Here is a 15813-nt window from a genome sequence, read left to right on the forward strand (position 1 = left end):
AAGGGTAGATGTATGAACATTTCATTTTGTCTTTAATTTCTAACATAAAAAAATGTGTTTTAGGTAAACTGTGAAAATAGACTAACCTATTTCAAATGATACTGCACAGTCAAGGTTGTGTGATGTGTGCACTGCATGCTGTGCTGAAAAAAATAAAATAAAATAAAAATTCCTTTCCACTGCCTTCCACCACTCTCTCCATGTGTATGTTATTTTAGTCATCAAATTTCCATTTGGAGTATTATGTTCTAAAAATGTGAAATTTAGATCAACTTTTGATCTACTGACTGAGCGAAGTGCAAATCAGGTCAGTTTAAAAGGCAGCACAGGCTGCAAACTTCTCTCACAAGTCAAATTTTATTATTACGTAGCTAAACTTGTGGTGTTTCAAAAATGTCAATATTGCACTTATTATAATACCTCCCACAGAGTGGGAGGAAGTATTTGGCAATTACTGAGTCAGAAATCTTGACTTTTAAAAGCTGGCATACAACAGCAACAATAACATAGGATTTGTAAAGCTCTGAAAGATTGCATGCAAATCTTTAAAAACAGTTCAAATTGTAATTAATCTGCTGATGATGAATACAGTAGTTCAGCATTTGGTTACTTCTAAATTTACTAAATGTTAGTATAAGGACATGACCGAGTCCTTTTGTCCTTTTAAAGGATTTTCAACTATTTACATAAGATGAATTTTCTCTAATCTTAAAACAAAATGCTTTACTAGATTAAGAAGCAAATGTAGTTAGAGCATATCATAATAGTCTCTGAAACTGATTTTTTTCTTTTACCACTCCTTTCAATCCGATCTCTGACAGAGTCCTAGATATGTGGGCAACAAGAAAAAGGCCAACTTTCTTGTTGCTGTTTGTGTATGACAAAGGCAATTTGGTGGGAAACACTTACATAAAGCTTTTGTTTTGTGTAGCAAAGTCTGCTCTTTTGAAATCACACTATGCACCTCCCTCAATTTCCATTGAAAGCGATTATTTTGCCGTCTGACTAATTCACAAAAAATGAAAGTCAAAATACCTCATAACTGCCGTCTATGTTAATATACTGAGCCACTGTTCTAGGAGATAAACCAATTCACTCACGTGTAATTAAACATGCCTCAAAAACTACTTAAAGCTCCGTTTCAAATAAAGAGGATCTAACGAATTTTTTTGGGGGGGGGGAACATAAAAATCTCACTGTTAACTGTTATGTGAGCAGCAGTGTCAGTCATGTATGATGGGTAGAGCTTTTAATGCGTTACAGACACCTTGAAGTGATGGAGATTGCAGCTTTGTCGACAGCTCTGGACCCTCTGTTTTCCACTTCGCGTCCCCCAGCTGGCAGCTCAGCAGAATAAAATAGAGAGAGATAGAGTTTTTGCCACATTTGCCTGAAGACATCCCAACACCACCGTCATTTTGTCTGTGCAATCGAATTAAAAGCACATCGGAAGCATTATAATTATTGAAGTTGCTGTTGCAAGAAATCATCAGGGACTTAATGAAAGACTCTTCAGTGAGATGTGACTGACAGATGAATACACCACGACAATGGCAATCAAGATGTCTGAGACACAATTGTGTTGGCTGGGAAAGAATTGTCAAACCATCACTTCTGATTCCAGCTATCATAGAGACGGTTTGACAATGGTTAGAGCTTGTTTACATTTATGGTAAAAAATGTATTTAAAAAGTCAGGACATCTGATTCAGGTGAGAGCTGAGTGTGTTAAAGATTAAACTGGTAAAGCCAGTTTGTGTTGAAATGCAACACGTGCAATCTAGAATACAATTGTCCATTGCAAGATGGTAACTGGCAAATGCCTGCTGATGTGAGTGATGATTGATCACTGTTGGAAAGAGTGTAGCATGGGTTTCAGTAACATTATCAATCCAGTATCTTTGTAGAATTTAAATACTTTTTTTAGTAGAAGAGCATATTATATGGAGTGTATTTGTCATCTACAAGCATTTTCTCTTATACCATGACATGTCCAAAAACCTCTGAGGCACCCTGACTTGATTTGAACTCAAATTATGAACAGTTCAGTTCTAGTTGCATGAAACGTTTTGCTTAAAGCCGCCCATTTTCAAATGGCCTTGAAATACACAAGAATTTGACAAAAGTAAGATGAAAAACACTGAATAAATTATTAAAATAGCAGTGCAATAATCCATCATAAATATTTGCTCAATATCTATTTCAAGTCTACATTCAACAATAAAACATGAAAAAAATCAAAGTCATGGGTTTTCCAGTAGCATTTGTACTATGTTTTTTTTCTTTTTAAAGGATGAATTATCAATTTGTATTTGCAATTTAAGATTATCTCAGAACTTTGTTTGACATGTTGTGGCAAGTCTTGCTTTCATATTTATCCACCATTCTAGTTTCATCTGTTGAAGAAAAAAAACTGTTCTAGCCACGTAAGATATTGCCAACCAATGTTTTCAATTCTAAAGTGTCATGAATAGTTTGGACCCTGTGGTGGTGCCTCCTTATTTACACTAAACAAGTATGGTTCTGGCCATTGAATTATATATTTCAAAATGACAAGGAAATATTCAATTTCGTGTAGGAAACTTAGTTGTTTATTTGGCTTTTGGGGATTCTAAAATCCCATTACGATCTGTTCAGTCTACTGATTTTTTTTAGAGAATTTCAAGGCAACCACCAGACTTCTGCCAGCCAGTCACTTAGCTGCCATCTCCGCTTGAAAATGGCATGAATCATTTACTCAGCACCGATATTAAGATTTCAAGGCCGGGTTGTCGCCCATTAGGGAAAATAACACCCCTGGCTCTTTATCTGATAGATTTTGAGTGGGTAAAATTGACCATAAATTTTGAACATAGTCATAAACGTCAAGGAAAGGGTGGAAAATAGACAGACAAATTCCTCCTGCCTAATGACACTGGAAATGATTACTAAAGATGTGTTAAATGGAAAGAGAGAGTTGAACTACGGGATGTAAAAGAGGGGAAAAAAGTAAATTAAAACATAAAATAGAGAGGGGGTTGCTGGATGGTTGAAGAATGAAGGTAAATTCTCTGAGTTCATGAGTGATTGAAAGAATTTAAAATGAGTGAATAGCGGAAATGCAACATGGATCACACTATATGTGTCTGAGGGAAGAAAAAAAACTGATTAACCCTTATGAAACGGCACCAAAACACTGGCCAATACATTACATAAGCCTTGCTAGCAGTACGGTTAGACTCCCTGTTTTTTCTTCAGAAGCAATTTGATAATCTTACCTATATTGACATGAACTGGGGATAAACTTAATTTTAGAAGAAACTTTGATCAGATTTTTGGGTAAACGAGTCAAATACAACACAATATTTTGTAGTTGGACAGTTTTGTCTTTTGTTCTAAGAACAGAATGTACTAGTGTAATCTGTTTATTGTAATATGTCTGAAAATTAATCCACTTTACGTTTCAGATGTTTTCACTGCAGTGGCTAATTGCTGTGCGTCCTGGGAAAAGCAGATGTGCTTTTTGCATAATTTTGTTTAGATGTCTTGAGATTCATTATTTCATCGACAGTTAAAGTTTTTAGGAATCTAAATAAATTGTATTCACATAGAGTACTAAATTTCACTCAAAGATGTACACTTCATTAAAATGGAAGGATTTTAGATGTTTCAGTGTGATGTGGTTTGTACTATAAAGTACCTATTTTTCATCTAGCTTAACCAATTTTCTCTTCAAAATTGCTGAATTTTCGCATTTTCCCTTTCAAATGCTTGGCAATGAAGCCGGTGAGGCAGCAGTGAGCTGAGCCTCACCTGGGATTGATCAACCTCTCACTAACTGCACTGGCTGCCATTGTATGGGAGCATGTTCCTCCTGTCTGTACGTCGCCAATAAAATGGTTAAAAAACATTTAATATATGAATTGATTTTCCATAATTTAGCTTATGTATATAATGTACAGTGTTTTTTGTCACCAACTGTGTGTGTAACGTGTTTCCTGTGCTGATGAGCGATTAGAAACGGCAGAGAACAGATTCGAGGGGAGGCAGGCAGTTCTCTTGCCTCATGGCAGGGGGCGCTCATGATCCCAGACATTATCAATCATTATCAGACATTGTGACTCCACAACTGCAGAGTAAGAGACAGTAACAGCGAGCTAGCCCTGGAGTTAGCCATACAGTAAAGTTCAGCGATATATTTATAGTTTTCTCCTCTTACCACAGCAGTCAGTTATTAATAATCGCAAAAATAAACATTAAGCCTAAAACCATACCACTGCAACAGACTGAATGTCCTGCTCTTTGTGTGGGAAATATTTCAGTGTTTTTTGTTGGGGGGTTTTGTGGCGTTGTCAGTTGCTATGGCAACGAGTCTGCGCATAGCTCCACTGATACAGAGAGCGAGAAAGAAGTGGTTTTGAGTTGTACTTTAACGATTTTCCCCTTTGCTGTGGAGCACAGCACAAAATTAATAATATCTACATGTCCAAGTTTGATTGAGTTAACGGAATTTTTCTACGGCGGCAGCGCGGCTATGGACGGCATGTAAAATAATTGTCTTTTTGCCCTCCTGTGTTGTCCGCATGCACAAAATTCCCTTATGTAAACAATAACAAGCAGGTGGTCTGCATTTGTATATCTGATTATGATTAAGTCAGTGCCTCGCCAGCATTGCACCTCGCCGCACGTCACTGATTTCAACATTGATTAGGGAAGCTCTGACAAAAACTAGATGTTTTTAGAAAGCAAGACAAAGCACTGAAGAAGCTGCAGGAATTTTCATGGTTGTGTCTTAGCAGTGACACTTCTGTAGTCTTCAAATGTCTGGAACTAAGAAGTAAGGTTATATGACAGACAATAATGGGAAAATGTGTTATGGTGTAACAGAAATTAGTTGTTTTTTATTTGGCATCACAGTGAGTTCAGGTGTACATTCAAATCAACAAAAAGTAGATTTCAGCAAAGACAAGTAAAGTTTTGGAGTGGCCTAGCGAAAAAATCAATGGAATTTCCTAAAGAAAACTGTGAATAATGTTTGTGCCTACAAGCTGATAGATTTAGACAACCTTATGATAGAGCAATTCAACATTAGCTAGTCAAAATGTGGCGTGCTGATAGACTCCTTCCAAAAAAAACCTGAAAACTGAAACAAATGTGAACACACCGTGGAAAAAAAATAAAACATCCTAGTTATTTATTGCATGTTCTTTTTTTCACATCCTTCCACCACCACATATGCTTGTTTTCAGTAGAATTGAACAGAATACAAGGTTTCATTCAAGGTTACAGTCAAAGTTTTGAATTATTACATATTTTCAAGACACAAAAACTTTAATTAAGCCATGGCTATGTATACTCTAAGATCCATTATAACCTTGTCAAAAACTGTGCCTATTGGTGAGCAGCATAACTTATACAATATTTTAATAGCAGTTTGCTTTGACACAGAATTTTAAAAATGGTCTGCAATTTGTGTCTTGTCACGTACATGGTGTTTTTACAGCATATTTAAGTAATTGTTTTTTAATGTTTCGTGACAACTGTGAAAGTGAAGAACTAAAAGCTACAAAAAGTAGCCTGCAACAAAAGCATTAATTTATTCAGTCAATGAGAAAGTCAAAACTGCACTTCTGACCTTAAGCAAGGAGCTGACAAATGGTTCTAGAGAGATATCAGGAAGCCAGGGAAGTAAGGCAGGAAGCAAAAGTGAACAAATTCGAGCAAGCTGAGCTAGGAAACTCAGGAGAGAGACAACCTCATCTTGTCAAGTAGAGCACAATCACAGAGAGGGAAGGAGGCAGACGAGCACAAAGAGAGGGATGGAAAGAACCTGACCATTGGTCATCTGGGATCACTGAGCATTGTAATAGGCTTGAGTGTTGTCAGTCGGGCTCAGCGCAGGTCGGCTCGGCTACGGATTCCTCCATGCCAAAAGCAGCGCATGGGAATAGGATTCCCCAGCAGACCCAAGAAATCTGAGAAGGTCTCTCATAGCTGGCTCTGGAAGAAAGAACATTTGAAGTCTTCATAACTGGCATGCTATGCATCTGGTGCCTCATAATGAAATGTAAGAACACCTGGTGTTGAACTGATGTGTAATTCATGTCATTGATTGCTCCCGTGTAATTTAGTGCAGCTATCTTTGTTTATTGCAAATAAATATTAAATTTGACCCTTAAAATACTCTCTCACTGCCCTTGACAAAACCAAATACTCTCACATACTTTCAAGACAAAGCCAATTCTGCAACTTTTTATGTAGTTGTTATTATACAACTTATCACGACTACTGCGTTTTTAAACCACAACATATCTGTGTTTGAAATTATCTTTCTCTCATGTATCAAGATGGGTCCAGTTCAGTTTTGGCCAGTGTATGTTTTGCTCTTATTGCACTTATTTTAAGAGATTTTTACAACCAACAAAGTTTTTGGAAGGCTCTTTTTTTTGTTTTTGGAGGTTTCATAAACAGCAGACCATCTTATAAAAGATCTTACAGCTTTGTGAAATAATCTGATTCAAATTTGGCAACTGTAGTTATTTCAAATGTTGAAGTAAAAAGGATCAAATGCAATCTGGACTCTTAGAAACACTGACACAGCCTTTTAATTTCACTTCAAACCAAAGACTGAGAATCAAATACTAACTTTGTGCAATTTAACATGTTTTTGTCTTCAAGATCACGACACTCTGGGCAATGAGCCACACTACCTATATCATAAACTGTGGTAGCAAACGGGCTTTTAAACAACCAGACTCAACTGAGAAGACTTTGTGTGAGTTCGTCCCTGCATACAGGAAACACACAGGGCAGCATGTATCTATGCTCTGAGGCCTCTCAGCTGGTCTCACACAGATTTAAACATACAGTATCATGAAACGGCAGGGGATGAATCCTTGATCCCTGGGACTAATCCTGCTGTTTCTATCTCGCACTTATCTGGATCAAAGCTATCCTCTTTAATATCACCCACCGCCTTTCTAAACAAAAGGCAAGAACATCAGTGCTAGGTGACAAAAACATCCTTAGTGCATAACAGTCCTTACTTCACAGCAATATATCAATCATTCATTTAAACCTGCTGTATCAACCAAGCAGACAAAGCTCTTTTTAAGTTGATAAATTTGTGTCTTGATATTTGTGTTACCTATGTAGTTTTAATGCCATTCTTTTACATACCACAAGCAATAGTTATTTTGTAAATGTTTAAACAAGAAAAACAATTGGTTCAGGAAGCATAACCTGAAATCAGTCAAAATCTAATCTTATAAAAGCAATGGAATAGAATATAATTTATTTTTATCTAAAGGTTGTTTAGATACAACCTAAACAACACACAGTAGGTAGATTCAGGTATATTAAAATGTAAAAGGAAATTATAGCCCACTTATTATGTAATTGTCTATTTCTATTTATAATATATACTTCTTAAGCGTTTATTTGTAAGCTGTACCTGAATATGAATGTATTTAATTCAGTTAAATTACATAGGTATAATTCACTCACGAAAAAGGCATATTTTGACAAATTTTAGGCTCTGTCAAAAATCTTGAATTTTTATATTTTTGTGAAATAAAAAGTTGTAATCTGCTGCTGCTAACTTTGTTTAAAACTAGTTCATTTGTGAACAATATTGATGTCTTTGTTAAAGCAGTAAAATATGAGCGTTACTGTCGCCCTAGAACAGCCAAATTTATAGGAGCATCTGCGTTACATTCTGCTTTTTTATTTTGTTTTGCTTTTGATTAACACCTGCTGTGACAGCTGCAGAGTGTGCAGTAAATTGTATCAAAGGACTGTTTTCCATTTTGAAGGGGACACCCAAAGCTAGAGGCTGACCTTTTGCTATTTTGCTATATAGCTTTATTGGTCTATTCAGCTTGTGATTATGGGTGAACTCCTAAATTGTTTGGACTCATAATGAAAGATTTACAACATAAATGGAAATGCCCATCTGCGTGTGACACCAGACAGCCATTTATCAAGCTTTCTAAATGACAGTGTTGGCAGTGATACCACAGTGACCGTGATGAAACTCTAATAGTTAGCTGAACGAGAACACGCGCACATTAAGGGGCTCGTGTTTACCTTGTAAATCCAATTTATTAGCCGAAAACAGCTTTTGTATTTTCTAATGAGACACTCAGCTCTTCCAGCTCCTCGTTCCACCAGTGAAGGAATCGAAGGCTGGAGGGTTTTGACGGGCTCAAACAGGCTGTGTGAGATCATCTAATTTCCTTCTGTTGTCTCATTTATTTTTTACGCTCTTCCTGTCTCTCTTGTGTTCCCTTCAGATGAATTCAAAGCCTTCCTGAAGCGGCTCCCCACTGACCAATTTTTAAATGTGTCCACGGTTGCCAAGTTCTGGTCAGGTGACCTGCCCCTCCAGAAGCGTTATGCTCAGCTGGAGGCCAGCACAGTGCTGGCCTCGGGAAAAGCCCAAAAGATAGTGAGGAAGCTCTTCACCCTGAGCAAACGCTGCCCCAAGCAAGCCCGCATAAGTCTGCCTCGAGAAAGGTAAGCAACTACGACACTGTCAGCAAATAGACTAAAAGATTACAGTGTAATTTGTTACAACTAAGAGCTAATGTTCGTCTTTTAAATCATCTTTAACTTTTTCTCTCTTTCATTTTCTTTCTACACAAAGAAAATGTGTATCGGGTGATACACAAGAAAGAAAATTATGTTTTTCTAACAAATACAAATCAGCATATAGGTGTTTGAAGCCTATATTTCCCATGTTAAACAAACATATATGAATAGATTTAATATCAGCGGCATTTAATTTCTCAAGCGAAACTAAAAGATTAAGCTTTCTCATTGTTACTTTTAAGATTTTCCACTACCTTTGAGACTTTGTATAAGCTTAAGATGCAAAGAAGAATAATTAACAGACAGACATTTGGTGTGTCAGACAAAGCTTTAATAATTCCCCTTCTTGTCACTTCATGATGATGCTGAACAGTCTGCAAAAAGAATGCTGCATGAGTCATCAATTAAAATCCAACCCAACATTAAGTGGTAGCCTTTTTTTTTATAAAGCATCTACTTGTTTGAGTTGTGATTTCTGCCCTGTTTGACTTCTTCTCCCTGTGCCAAAGCTGTAGGAAGAAGAAATAGGTTTTTCCTACTAGACTAAATTTCTTGTGCCATCTACTGACATGTTTCCATTAATTAGCCAAATAATGGCCTAAGTCTTTTTTTTTTTTTGCCTAAAACATTCTTTAGAATGAAAGACGTGGGATTTTTTTTTGTGCCAAAATCACTTTTGGCACAAAAAAAATTACTTAGGCCATTATTTTAAGAAAGTGATGATATTGAACATGTTGCCATTTAACTTCATCATGGCATGCTGCAGGGAACGCAGTAAATTGCCACATTAGTTATTTGTCTTGTCACCATGTCAGCCCATTTCTATGTGGAGCACATTAATTCACAAACATTAAGTACCACAATTGATGCCCCCAACACTCAATTAACTTTAAATTAACTTTAAATGCAACATAAACCGACTCGGTTTGAAAAGAGATATGTTATCCTGATATAAAGTTTTCTTAAAGTTTTCCTTTTCAAATTATATTTTGGAATAATTCCATTGTGGATAAAGACAGAATATGGAAGGCTGTGAAAAGAAAAGAAAAAGTACAGAACAAGGGTCTCAAAACAGGAAATTGGATATGATCGAGCTGGAAGGAAGCAGAAACAGTAGGGAAGCATAACGGGCTGGAACACACTGATCTGGCAAAGAACCAAGCATACTGAGCAGATAATATGGGGAGCAAGGTAATGCCCGACACAAAACCAGTAATTGCCAATTAGAGAGTGGTGTGAGGCAAAGAAAGGATGCAAAACTAGCTGGAAGCACAGCAAGTCAAAATATGACTGGGTTCAGGAAAACCAAATTTAAGATCAAACAAAAAGAAGTTAACTAGAAAATCAAGCAGAATTTTAAATAACAGTTGTGAATGATAAGAAAAAAAAGTTTTGTTTCCAAATTCTCTGGCTTTTGTCTACAACTTAACAATATGAGTATAGATGCATTTTTCCCGTCCATATGCCCAGTAATATATCTTTTATTTCAAAATTAGCATTATGACAACAGATATTGCAATCTGAACTTTTTTACTCTGAGGTACATCGGCTTAGTCATTCTATGCCAGTTCTATGCCTAACCCTGTTTGTTTTAGACAAATTTAGTTCCCCACTTGTATTTTGTTGTTAGTAATTAAATACCTGAACACAGAGAATATGTTAGCACATTTAATGCAATGTGTAACTAACAAAATAAGTTCAAAATATACAAGGACAGAGTTCTTCCAAACAATGATCAATTGATAGTCAACATCACTGGGAGTAAACAGAAGAAACAAGAAGATCAAGGGACAAAGCCGAACTAAATAATGACTCAAACATCAAAACACAAGGATCTACTAATATTCAGAAAGTTGGTTAGATGGTTAAATTAGTCTGGCAGGCAATTACTTTGTGCAAGAATGCATCATTTACAGAGAATATCATTCTGTGTGTGAACAATTGAACAAGAATTTCAGAGGTAAGTTAATTTTATCGTGAGATGCATTTTAAATCTTATCATAGAGATGAAGGATAACATTTTATTAAATTTGCACATTTAACTTGCATATATATGGTGGTGTAGATCTGAACAATGGTACGTGACTAAAAGGGTAGTTGACTACTGACAGCACTGCCAGACTTTTCACACAAACCTTTACTGATGTGTCTTCCTTCTCCTTCCCAACAGGCCTGTTGGCTTTTGGCTGGGTACAGTTCAGTCTCTGCTCTACTGCAATGAGCACGGAGTCCTGGGAACGTTTTCCGAGGCGGCTAAGAGCTGCACATGTCCGGTGGACCAGCCCACCTGCCAAGGAGCAATCCCATGTGTTGTGGGCACCTCTCCCAATTCCTGCTCCCAGTGTGCCACCGACAATGCCACCCGATGCGGAGCCTGTCACCACGGCAACTTCCTCCATCTCGGTTCCTGCCGTCCGAGCGTTGGAGCCTCGCTAGACCATTATCTGAATTTTGACCTGGACATGCCAGATGCTGAGGTTCTCGGAGCTTTTAATTTCCACATTTATGCAAATCCATTAAAAAGGCAATGTTAGACAAAAGATTGAATTCTAAACAGATCATCTGCTAACATTTGAGATGTCCCTAGGAAACTGCACCAAGATTACATGCTGTGTAGCCATCTACAGGTTCCTGGCATAATTATTGAATATACTAGATATACTAGCCTGTCATGGTTTCCTGGGACTGACATGGTTTTAAGCATAATCCACAAATTCTGAAATGGTTCAGGGTGGAGCTTTGGTAATGCAGTTCCAGGGGACTGCTTTATTTATTCCGAAACCAGTTTGGATGTGTGTTGAGTGTCATTGTCCAGTTGCATCCAGGTTTCAACCATCTGACCTAAACCTTAACCCTTAAAACAAAGGACTGTGGTTTGGATGTTCAGGAACAACACAGGAACCACCAAGGTTCGAACCTTTGAGGAGAGGCTTGAGCCTTCATATTGAAACTACTGGCAGACATGAACTGAGCAAATAGTCACCTAGGAAAAAGGCACTTGCTTCAAAATGGACACCTTTAAGCTAGCCTTAAACTTTTTGCTGCCCACATGGTGAACCCAAATGGTGTCTGGAGAAAATATTGTCATACAAGGCAAAGACTAAGAGATGCTTACCACAACATGAAGCAACAGTTGGAAGAGGCTTGGTGAGGCTGTCAAACTAAATACACTGTACGAGCTGCCAAGCTTGGTGATATACGTTGTACTGTTTCACAAGCTTGGAAACTGTTGCAGTGCAGAAAATGGATGGAGTTATAGAGAGGGAGGAACACCTCCATGGTGTTTTCACCTTCCCCGTAAGCCACAATGTATATGGTTGAAACCTAGACATATTAGATACTCCAAAAGGGTAAAGATCACAAAGACACCTTTTGGAATGGATGGGGCATCCTAAGATCAAGCTTCAGGACTGACTCCAATCTTAACTGTGTTCAAAATGTATGGGGCATGTTTGAAAGGCCAGTCCTTGTCAGGAACTTAAATCTAAAATCTTTACCAAACAGAGCAGATACAAGACTCAGGCATAGATATGCCAGAATCTTGGTAACAAAATAGGTGTAATGACAGTGTAATTTCCAAAGGGACATCTAACCAAACTATTAGTAGGGGTTTATGTTCAAACTGTAACCATGTATGGATTAGACACAATCTGCCAGAAAATCAATGGGGGGGTCACCATTTTTTTTTTTTATTCAAGTTGTCAGTTGCATTATCATTCTGGAAAAAAAGTTCAATTTTTTTAGAAATTGTGACTTTCATTGAATATGTAAGATTTCCAAAGGTATATTTTATACTATGATGTTTCTGAGACCTTTTCCATGAAGACAGAGTCACTAAGGCTATGAAATGGTCACTGGATCAAAAAGCACGACCAACAAGTAAATCAAATGCTTTTACTCAAAACCTTCTTAGATTACAAAAATTACTCCAAAATCATTTTTACTGTTGTTAAGATTAGAAAAATTCAGTTTAAAGGAAGGTTTTTGGAAGTTCATGGTGACTTTTAGTTTCTTTACATTTTCCATATTTGTGATTATTTTCAGTTAAGCTTAGAGAAATACAACTTCAAAGTCATATCAGAAAATGCACCCTTTCGTGTAAGTGCGCTCTTGCTTATCTTCTCGTTCTGTCCTAGGTGAAGTACTTGCTTCAGCGACTCGACAGCAGAATTGAGGTCCATGCCATCTACATCAGCAATGACGTCCGCTTGGGAAGCTGGTTCAATCCTGCCTGGAGAAAAAGGATGTTACTTACACTCAAGAGCAACAAAAACAAATCCAACCTCATCCACATGCTAATGGGTATTTCTTTTCAAATATGCTCAACTAAAAATTCGACACTGGAACCTGTGCCTGTCATTTATGTAAATCCTTTTGGGGGCAGCCACTCGGAGAGCTGGTTCATGCCCGTGAATCAGCCCGAATTCCCTGACTGGGAGAGAACTAGACTGGACAGCACTCCCAATGCACAGTGTTACAACTGGACACTGTCACTGGGAAACAAGTGGAAGTCCTTTTTTGAAACAGTCCACATCTACCTACGGAGCCGCATTGTCACGGACGATCCAACGGTGAACGAAACTCTCTTTTATGAACCTTTGGATTTGGATGATCAGACGTCAAACTTGGGCTACATGAAGATCAACACTCTGAAAGTCTTTGGATATAGCATGCACTTTGATCCTGAAGGCATCAAGGACCTGATTCTCCAACTCGACTACCCCTACACGCAGGGCACACAGGACGCTGCCTTTCTGATGTTGCTGGAGATGAGAGATCGGATTAACCGTCTGTCTCCACCAGCTCCGCAGCCACTTGACCTGTTTTCTTGTCTGCTGCGCCACCGCCTCAAGCTGTCTGCAGGAGAGGCGGCACGAATCAAGGATTCTCTGCAGATCTTCAACTCCAAACTCCCTAATGCTTTTCCGGAACCTGACCTGGCCCAGCTTTGCAGCTAGCTAGATTAGCACTCTTGGTTCAGGACTTTTACTGCACCCAGAGTGGAGTTGCTGCTTCATGGACAATCCTATTTCGGGTACACAGAAGATTAACCTACTCTGAAGTCTTATGCTGGGCCTTTCTTTTCTTTCACTTTTTTCATTGGTTGGTTGGTGCAACTTGTTTCTTCTGTAGACTCTGCTTTACCAACCGGATGTAGTACTTTTGCTATTACTGCCGTGCTTTTGGTGAACTCTCTGACTGGACCAGGTCAAGCATCTTATCTATTCTCAAAGGTCTGTTTTTTGCTGTTTTTTGTTGTTTTGAACTGCAGAGATAGTGTAATCTCTGCCATTTGATGTTGGGAAGAAGAACTTTAGAATGGAGTTGGAAAAATGTGTCAGAAGAAGAGGATTTTCCTTTTATAACTCTATTTTCTTTGGAAAAAGAACAATCGGGTTGGGGATGGAGGGTGGTTATATTATCCATGTGGTGAATAAGTTATGTTATGCTTAACAGTTTGAAATTTGATAATTCTGACCCCTGCTAATGTCTTTGAGTATTTCTTTTTAATCCACATCTTCCATTTTACCTGGCATTTTAAAACATATATCTATTATCATCCAAATGAGAAGCCTGTTAGTGATGTTCTGTTCATGGTGGTGTGTCTGTGCCAAAAGCAGATAAACACATTGGCAATCTGAGTGGAAAAAACATTGGCATATGCTGTCTTTTCTTACTCTTTTAACCCGAAAGTGACAGAAAGAAATCACATGACGTGATAACAAGGGGATCTGTGGATGTAGTGCTGTAAATAATGCTCCATTTAATTCAAGATTGTGGACAAGTGCACATTGCTTTCTAGATAACCGAGTAAAAGACCAAAAAAATGTTTATAACAAAACAGACTCATGCCTTATATGGAAAGTTAATGTTAAAACAAGAAGCACATTTAATTTCTGTGTTTGGTTTTGAAGCAAAAGGTTGTTTCGCTTTTTGTATTTCTACCAGGACAGAACAACAGACAGAATCTCCAGAGTATGTGATAATGTAGCTTTTCTATGTACAGCAAATGCCAGTCACATTTTCTGCTCTTGTTTCAATTCAGTGTTGTAGAAGATTTTGAATCACTTTTCACAGTGCCCACCAGTACTTGCACTATGTAACTGTTCTGCAAAATCTCCAGTTATACAAAATCTCTGTAACTGATGGACCTTTTTTTTTTTTTTTGCTTTGAATATGGTTTTAAAAGTTTTAAACAGTTTGGTTTAGTCTCATGTTTTTAAGTCGGTATTTGCTTTTTGTCAATCTAGCTTTCTTTTTCTTCTCTCTTTATGTGGGTCACAATTCTGCAGCAGTTATCACAGCAAATGCACGGTGAGAAAGTTTATCTCGGTCAGTGAGGGTCCCCGCCAGAGTCGCAGACTTACGAGTAAGACACTTGATATGATAATACATTTACTTTGCCAATTTCTCACAGTAAACCATGTATGTCATTTTCAGCTGTTCTGTGCTCAGCTTGCTAAAGTAAAAGCAAAGTGTTTTATCTACTTTGGAGTTTGTTCTTAATTTCCAAAAAAGAAAAAAAAAAACTGCTTTCAAAACTTTCTATAACTGCCAGGATTAGAAATGTTGTTTATTGGCCTCTGGCTCAAGATAATACACGTTACATTTCTACAACAATCTAGGAAAGCAGACAACGAGTTCAGTTTTTGGTTAAAAGTTGTAATTCATATATTCCCAGTCATAAAAATGAAACAGAATATAAATCTCAACCAACGTTTCAGTTATTATTCAACTCCCTTCTCCCAATGTAAATTATAGAGAATGAAAGTCAAAACAATAAATCCATCTGCATCTCATTAAACCTCACATCACTGGACAACCTCTGTTTGTGAACATGTTTCTCACCTTGTATCCTGTCATATCTGACAGCATAACTCTTTGTCGCTGTGCCCCATTTTGTGTAGCGGGTGGATATTGACCTGAATATGGTGTGATGGGTCTTTTGTTGCAGCCCAGGCGGTCAAATAGTGAATATTTCAGTTAATCTGAGGATATGTCAGAACGCACCCTGTTGGAACAACATTAACTATTCGGCATGTCGAGGTAAGTGAAACCTTGTTAGTGCAGACTTGGTGTCTGCAGGTTTATTGCATCAGATTCAGTAGTATCTTATCAGAGCAATGCTGCAACAAATAAGCATTATTTAAATAAATGCTACAGAAGTGTAGGATATGTGCATTATATATCAGATCTTTAAGGCGAACAGCCTGTCTCAACAGGAGATCAAATAACATATTAG

General features: G+C 37.7%; 1 protein-coding gene across 1 annotated transcript in view; it reads left to right on the top strand.

The window, feature by feature from the left end:
- Positions 1 to 15059, top strand: part of brinp2 (bone morphogenetic protein/retinoic acid inducible neural-specific 2) — a 205093-nt gene extending 190034 nt beyond the window's left edge. The window contains exons 7-9 of the mRNA XM_028021397.1: positions 8273 to 8495; positions 10741 to 11047; positions 12707 to 15059. Of these exons, the coding sequence (XP_027877198.1) occupies positions 8273 to 8495; positions 10741 to 11047; positions 12707 to 13528 (1352 nt within the window). The 3' untranslated portion in view covers positions 13529 to 15059. The remainder of the gene's footprint in view (positions 1 to 8272; positions 8496 to 10740; positions 11048 to 12706) is intronic.
- The last annotated feature ends 754 nt before the right edge of the window (positions 15060 to 15813 follow it).

The sequence above is a fragment of the Xiphophorus couchianus genome, chromosome 6 (genome assembly GCF_001444195.1).
Source record: "Xiphophorus couchianus chromosome 6, X_couchianus-1.0, whole genome shotgun sequence".
NCBI classification, from domain to species: domain Eukaryota; kingdom Metazoa; phylum Chordata; class Actinopteri; order Cyprinodontiformes; family Poeciliidae; genus Xiphophorus; species Xiphophorus couchianus.